At 40.0% G+C, this 7,500-nt stretch overlaps 1 protein-coding gene across 1 annotated transcript in view; it reads right to left on the bottom strand.

Annotated features, from left to right (window-relative positions):
• Positions 1-723: 723 nt before the first annotated feature.
• LOC138018350 (enoyl-CoA delta isomerase 2-like) overlaps positions 724-7,500 on the bottom strand; it is a 12,441-nt gene continuing 5,664 nt past the window's right edge. Inside the window, exons 5-8 of the mRNA XM_068864955.1 lie at positions 7,496-7,500; positions 6,224-6,434; positions 5,564-5,707; positions 724-958 (exon numbers count right to left, since the gene is read on the bottom strand). The exon at positions 7,496-7,500 is cut by the window's right edge and continues 171 nt beyond it. Coding sequence (XP_068721056.1) covers positions 806-958; positions 5,564-5,707; positions 6,224-6,434; positions 7,496-7,500 — 513 coding nt within the window. The 3' untranslated portion in view covers positions 724-805. The remainder of the gene's footprint in view (positions 959-5,563; positions 5,708-6,223; positions 6,435-7,495) is intronic.

Raw genomic sequence — 7,500 nt, 5'->3', positions numbered from 1 at the left:
TAACTCCATGGGCAGTCGGCACAAGATATTTTGTAAACCACGTTTACCACGTTCAAGACTTAAAAAAAAAAAAAAAAAAAAAAAAATCAGGAGTTTCCCTCTCCTAAGTCCCGACCTCCGATCGATCTTCAACCAAACGTGGTTTACAAAATATCTTGTGCCGACTGCCCATGGAGTTATGTAGGCGAGACTGGTTTTCACGTTTTAATATATTCTTTTTATAGTCTCACCTATTTTTGTATATATTTCAGTTGTCATTTTTTCCATTCATATGCATTGAGGGCTGTAGCCTGACAGCGGAAAGCTCGAAACTTTTAACTATATATAGCCAGTGAACGTTTTTACAATTTTTAATATGTTTTACCCTAGCTACGGTTCCTCTATTTTAAAAGAATATAGCCATGTCTCTGTTTTCGTTCTACTTCGATTCGTTCGACGAGATTTAACATGTTGAATGGCCGTTTCAACATTAATCATAGCACTGACACCCCGCTCAACATTCTTGAACAAGAACTACAACAAATATTGAGCTGCGTATCAATGGCGAACCTGGCCCTGGGGCGCACTAGTGGACATTGAATGCCCTTACTTCACAAGCCTTTGGAGATGAAGAGGGCCAAGCGGCCCTAAGATGACAAGCTCTTCTCCCTTGGGCAACTCGAATTTACTCGACCGAGTCATCCATGTGATGTGATTCCTGGGGTCAAACTGTTCACGGCGAGATAAAACGAGTAATCCTGTTTTAATGTCCCAAAATTATCGATACGATTTATAAAGAAAGTCCATTCAATAGCCTTGTGAATCATCACTTGGATTTTCGCGCCATGAAGTTCATAATAGCCTGCATGCATTCTTCAGAAAGCCAGCGTTCTTCCAACAAAGCAGCTTCCTTTTCATTTGTATCATGTAGCAGATCACGAAACGAGTCACGTATTAACTGCTTGGACAACCGCAAAGACTAGAATGACAACAAAGCAAAAGAATAATTATAAAATGCAGCAGTTTTTCTTTTTCTCCTTCAGGGTCAAAAACTAAGTTCCAAAATTGTATCGAAAGTTGGGATCACGTAGCCCTCCTACAGATATCTTATTATAGGTCTATTTCAGTGGACCAAACCCGGGGGACCAAATGCTTTGACTACTGAGCATTTAACTAAAAGACCATAGTATCATTGCTCCTTCAACGGTTCAAAGCAGACTCGTGGTCATATGTGAGTTAAGTTTGTTATTGGTTCTTTACTCTGCTCCTCTCTCCTCAGAAACCAACTTTTCAATTAGATCGGATGCAGGCTCTTCCTGACAACTAATTTGAGAGTGTTTGGAGGTGCCTGGGAAACTGTTATAAATTAAAATTAAATTTAAAAAATTAATGGTGTAGCTCACTGCTGCCCTTAAAACGGAGACGCGCTATGAAAGGCGTGGTACCATCCATGATGCGACCACGGTTAATTAACCGTGGTCGCATTCAGAGCTCTGTGATAATAGCTCACTTTCGATATATTAAAATTCAGTCCTAAACAAAAGACATCATCTCGAGGCTCTGGGGAATAAACTCGTACAAATCCTTATATTTATTCCCCAGAGCCTCGAGATCATGCCTTTTGTTTAAGACTGAATTTTAATATATCGAAAGTGGTCTATTTGTGCCATAAAAAACCCCTAATGGCAATGTGCCCGTAATATGTTGCGAGAAGTTATCTGTCATTCCTTTTTTTTAATCTCTTCCCTTTTTCTTGCGCTAAAAATATCTTCTAGGGGTTCCGTCTCCTTGGTGCTGTTTGCTGATCGTTATGAGCCAGGCTGGTCGGGTTTGCCGGGATGAGTTTCAGCCTGGTATTACATGAGATGAGCCAGTCCGGCTTGGGTTAAATTGAGAATATGTTGCGTGAAAAAAGACAACAACAACAAAAAAAGTGGAGAGGCGTTTGGTTCGCTAAATTGCTACTAAAAATTACCATTCTAAAATTTAAAAAAGCCGTAAGGTTTGCTATCGAATACATCTTTTATTTAAACATAAAAAACGTGTATTCCGTGGGCCATTTTGCTCTAAAGTGGAGTAAGGGCAGATTTACACGGTGCGATTTTCGTCGCATGCGACAACGGCCCACGACATGATTTACGACGTCAGAAAAAATGTCGTAGCATTTTAAACCATGTTTTAAAACGCTGCGACAATCGTAAGTCATGTCGTAGGCCTGTTGTAAGGGCCGATTTACACGCAGTGTTCTCCCCAGGATTTTGGGAAGGCCAGGGGGCATTCTGTCGGAAGCTTAATCTACCATACAAAATTAAGACTTACAAAAATAGCAAAAGCAAATTTAACTTAAAACTTAAAAACATGGAACATCCACCCAAACAGCACATCCTTGCCTTACTCTTTGGGCCCTTTGATTGTGTTTTATGCACAACTTGCACAACATACCACTACCACTATTTAGTATTATCATCTTCGTTAGTCTTAAGGAGCCAAGGGAAATCCTTCAGCCACGTTGGATCAAACCCTGATTTTCGGTGTTTGGAATCTGTGGATGTTGACGGACCTTGTGTTGTTTCCCGAGGCTGGACTTCTTCATCCAAATTACTTACACTCTTATATCTCTTTTCCAGGGTGAAAAAAGAACTTAATTTGCTTTGACTAGCTTTTCGTTTCTGTTCAGAGGATCCTGAGTTTGTCGAAGCCGCCATTTTTTTACAACCTTCCACGCACGTGGGAATTGAGTTTAGTATTCCATGTAATATCCGTAAAGTGCCCTTGAATTTACGGCAAACTGAAAGACGGCTGCCGTTCAACGAAACGAGCGGATGACAAGTTTCATCACCTTTCATGGAAGGGTAAATGAGCTGAAACCTTATCAATTGCGAGAAAACACAATGAGAAAACACTAGACAATGCTTCAGTATCTTTATTGAGTGTTTTTCTTTTTTTAATTATGGACGGGATCCCAGTTTTAGATGTTAAACTACGTAAGGTCACATGTTTTAAGCCAGGCGGCAACGATTTTTCAACGAATCAAGCCAGGCGGCCCGCCTGGCCTGAAATACCTGGGGAGAACACTGACACGGTACGACTTTGTCGCATGCGACAACGGCTTACGACAAGCCCACGACATGATTTACGATTGTTGTGTACGTCAGAAAAAATGTCGTAGCATTTTAAAACATGTTTTAAAACGCTGCGACAATCGTAACTCATGTCGTAGGCCTGCCGTAAGCTCGTCGCATGCGACAAAATCGTATTGTGTAAATCGGCCCTAAGCCTCTCGCGTGCGACAAAAATCGTACCGTGTAAATCGGCCATAATGTGGTTAGAAATCGCTGCCCGGCTAACCTGGCTGTCCCAGTGAACGCGATTACATGAAAAAATCTTCTTAGCTCGGTTAGCCGAGATCCCGACATTAAGATGCCGGGATCTTGGCTAACCGGGCTGAGATTTTTCCATGTAATCGCAATCTTGATTTTCGGTGTTTTTCTCAGACGTGCCGGGATCTAAGCTAAACCAGCCAGCCCGCCTAATCGGGCCAGCCCGGCTCATGTAATCGGCCCCTCAATGATCAAATTCTCAATCCATGAGAAAATAGGATTGAGGTTAGATTGAGGAGGAGACGGTGGGGAGGGGTGACACGAGGGTCCTTCTTATTAAGGATTTTCATTTATCTATGATCCTTTGTTTATGTTCTTGTTTAGGACATTATGCCTTTTTGAGTTTAAAGGCTATGCCGAGCCGTAGTTTGAAGTAGCCTGCGAACGCAGACGTATTTCCGGCCCCGAAAGAAGCGATCGCCGGGAATACGTCTGCGTTTGCAAGCTAAGTTTGAAAGCGCTATCAGCTTCGTTTGAGCTGTGAAAGCGATGACCGGACGAAAATGCGAAATGTCAGTCGGTGAGTACAATAACTATTCAAGAAACTCGTAAAAACATTTTCTAGGCAGAAAACCGCAGAAGAAATTATTGCCTTCTCCGAGAGCATAAAACATCAGACGAAAATCAAACTGCGCGTTGTCGTGAACTACCGAGCATTTTAACAAGATAGCGCATGCGTAGCTAGTGCCAATCCTCATCTGAGTAATAGCGCGGGTTTTGAACGAAAAAAAGCCTACCAGTCAGAGGAGAGAAAAAAACCACCCGCATCATCCTACATATTGGATTACCGTTATCATTTTTTTAAGCAGCTCGAACACAATTCTAGAAATCTGTGATCATAACCCTGAAAAAATTCATATCTTCCATAAAATTCAAAATTTCAACAAAACCATACGTGGCATTTACGCTAATAAGGTTCTACGTCTGATCATGCGAATTTTATTCAATTCAAAAGGTATCCCGCGTAAGATTTAGGTTTTTTTTTTCTGATGTGGTCACGTGACTTCACCAAATATGGTCAACGTCCATTAACTGAGAGTGTTCACAAATAAACCATATATGCCCTAGCAGGTTGTCTATTGCCGTTCTGGAACCTGGGAAATGACCGATGGAAGTTTACATAGCAACCGGGGCCCGGTTCCTCAAAAGCCGATTAACTTAATCCAGGATTAGCGTAAACTTTTGTTTCACGTTTTCAACTTTTTGGTGAAAGTTTCTTTTGCTTATTTTTGTTTTTCAAGATTGACGTCTTCTCATGTAAAGTTCTGCCGAAAATCTGCGTTGAACAGCATTTGGGAGTAGAGAAATAAATTGCTTGGTTAATTTTTACTCTTAGATTAGCGTTAATCGGCTTTTGAGCAACTGGGCCCTGGCCTATAGTTATAGAGAAGGACATCCCTTAATGATACATAAATCCAGGAGCAGTGCAAAATGGACTTTCCAAAAACCAACAACGAAGTCCAGATTACTAGAATGGTTATGTACTTTATCATTCTTGTAGTAGACTGCGAAAGCAATAATTTCCTGTGCATGAAGATGATGTTAGTTTTTTTTTTGTATTAATATTATTTATAGTTTTCTGAAGTCTTAATTTTTTCTGTCGTTCCTCAATTAAGTTTAATGCTAGGTCAGGAGTGAACTCTGTGAAATCCAGTGGGTTTTGTTTTCTTTCTTCCACCTATTTTGTAATGATAATGGTGAACTTTGTTTAACTGTCAAGTTCTTTATTGCTTTAACTAGGCACTATTTGGGTACACTGTAGAAAGAAGTCAATCAAATTCAATCAAATCAAATCTTGGTTTTTGAGGAAAGGAGAAAACAGAAACTAGTACCTGGAGAAAAAAGTCTCGAAGCAGAGTAGAAAACCAACAAACCAAACCAAAATATGATGCTGCGTCTGGGAATGGAACCGGAGGAGGGAACTCCCATATAAAAAGGACGGGGGTGCTTGTCGTACAATTAACTAATTTTAATTTTGTCTAATTAAAACCCATAATTTGGTACCTCTTAGGGGTGAAAAAATTTCATGCCATGCCTACAAGACAATATCTTGGTTCCTCTTAGGGGTTCTTTTCAAAATTACCGACGAGCACCCCCGTCCGTTTTACATGGGAGTCCCCCCCTCCCCGGGAATGTAACCTGGGCCACATTGCTGGGATCACTGCACCAACCAAGCTCCCAGAGCAGTAAACAGCTGTACTCACCTTGGGGGGCAGTTTTGCCAGGGCCTGTACTCTGTTTTGAATTTCCTCTGAAAACTTATCATGAGAAACTACTTCAGTAACAAGACCACAATGATGGGCTTCCAGCGCAGTTAACTTGCGGCCGGCAAGCAGCATCTCATTAGCCTAAAGAAACAGAATATTCAATCCCTTGGCTTTACTTTGTTTAAGAAATTTTTATTGTGAATGGGCATTAAGCCAAATGCCAAAAATGGCAGCTAGTATATTATTATTTTTTTATTCATGTTAATTAGACTCACTAGTCAAATTGGCATGTGAACTACAAAGCCTCATTAGCTGTAAAGTACGATTAGTAAGTTCAATATATTAGCAAAAAGAATATTAATAATAGGCCATTTTTGCATTAACTTTAGTCTATACAATGAAATAAATAAACAGAGACAAGAGATCTCCTCAGCAAGCAGGATCTCCTGTTTTGTTGACAATGCAAGTCTTATGAGAGGCAAAGGCCATGCCAAGAAAGACTAGGCTACAATGGAGAGACTCATTTCTCACAGCTTTTACTCATTGGACACATGGCTTTAATTACTACCCCTCATGAGTCACACTCCCTGGAAAAACTGAAGAGGCTATCTACAGACAAGGCAATTAATCAGTTAAAAAAACCCTCTATTTCAATACCTTGGCAGGTCCCATTATCCTTGGAAAAAGAAATGAGGAACATCCTTCAGGACTTTGTCCCAGTTCCATAAAAGGTGTATGAAATGTTGCTTTGTCAGAGGAATACACCAAGTCAAATAGACCCATTACTGTCACTGATATTCCCACTGCAGGTCCATTCACTGCAGCTATCAGAGGCTTTGGGAAGTCTATGAAGTGTGCTACAAATTTCCTTGTAGAGAAATAAGAAAACATAGTAATATGAATTCAACATCTGTCACATTAGTGTCAATAATAAGTGATGAAGCTGTAAAAACAGTTCACTTCATCGATAAAATAATATTTATTTCTTGCAGTGTTGAGGCTGAAAATAGCACAGCAGCAGCTGTTTACAATTACCAGTATATTACGAAAACTGATTAATTCAGTGGTGGTACCATTATTACCCAGAGTGCGTTTGATTGACCATATTCCTGAATACGAATACGTGGAATAGAACTTAGAAATCCTTTGTTTTTACAGAGATTCACATTAAAATTGTCAAACACCGGACAAAATGCTATTTTAAACATATATATTTATTATCCTTGTTGCTTCAAAATGCCTGACATACCTTATTAAACCATCACTCCATTTACTGGTATTCTTATTCCAGAATAGGGTCACTTGAATGCACCCCTAGTTTGTTAAAACCTTCTGACCGTCAGTTTTGAATTGGTTCTTAATCGTTGCAATGTTATTTCGTCAATTTCCCATAGCTACATGCTTCTTTTAGGGACCTTTAGATCGGAGGATGAGAACAACTACAAGTGTGAGTTTCCCAGGGCATCATGAAACCATGAAACAGCAAAACTCCAAAACACCATGTATGACCCCACCATACATTGAATACTAATAGACAAAGGTCGGATTTGAGATTAAATATTCCTCCTAATTCATTGAGACTAAGATTAGGATTCGGATTAATAACTTAACCCAAAAACGATATGTAATCTCAAATCCAACCTTTGTCGGTTCGTATTCAATGTATGGTGGGCTCATACACAGTGTTTTGGTGCTTCATTTTGCTGTGTCAGTGTTTCAGTATTTTGTTGTTTAGAAATGTCCAGTTTCCCGTACGGAGCATGCACATAAGGTATGGAGGCCAACATTTTTCAAAGTGCGCATGCTCAGAATGGAAAACTCGTCCTCTTCCTCTGATCCAAAGGTCCCTATTACCTCACCACAGTTCAACCCATTAAAAAGTTGTCCTTTGTTATGAGTTGAAATGTTAGATATCTGCAGTCCACCTACTTCAA

Source organism: Montipora capricornis, chromosome 10, assembly GCF_036669925.1.
Source record: "Montipora capricornis isolate CH-2021 chromosome 10, ASM3666992v2, whole genome shotgun sequence".
In the NCBI taxonomy this organism is placed as follows: Eukaryota; Metazoa; Cnidaria; class Anthozoa; order Scleractinia; family Acroporidae; genus Montipora; species Montipora capricornis.
Note: the sequence above shows the minus strand (reverse complement) of the source record. Positions and strands in the feature narration are given on the sequence as shown.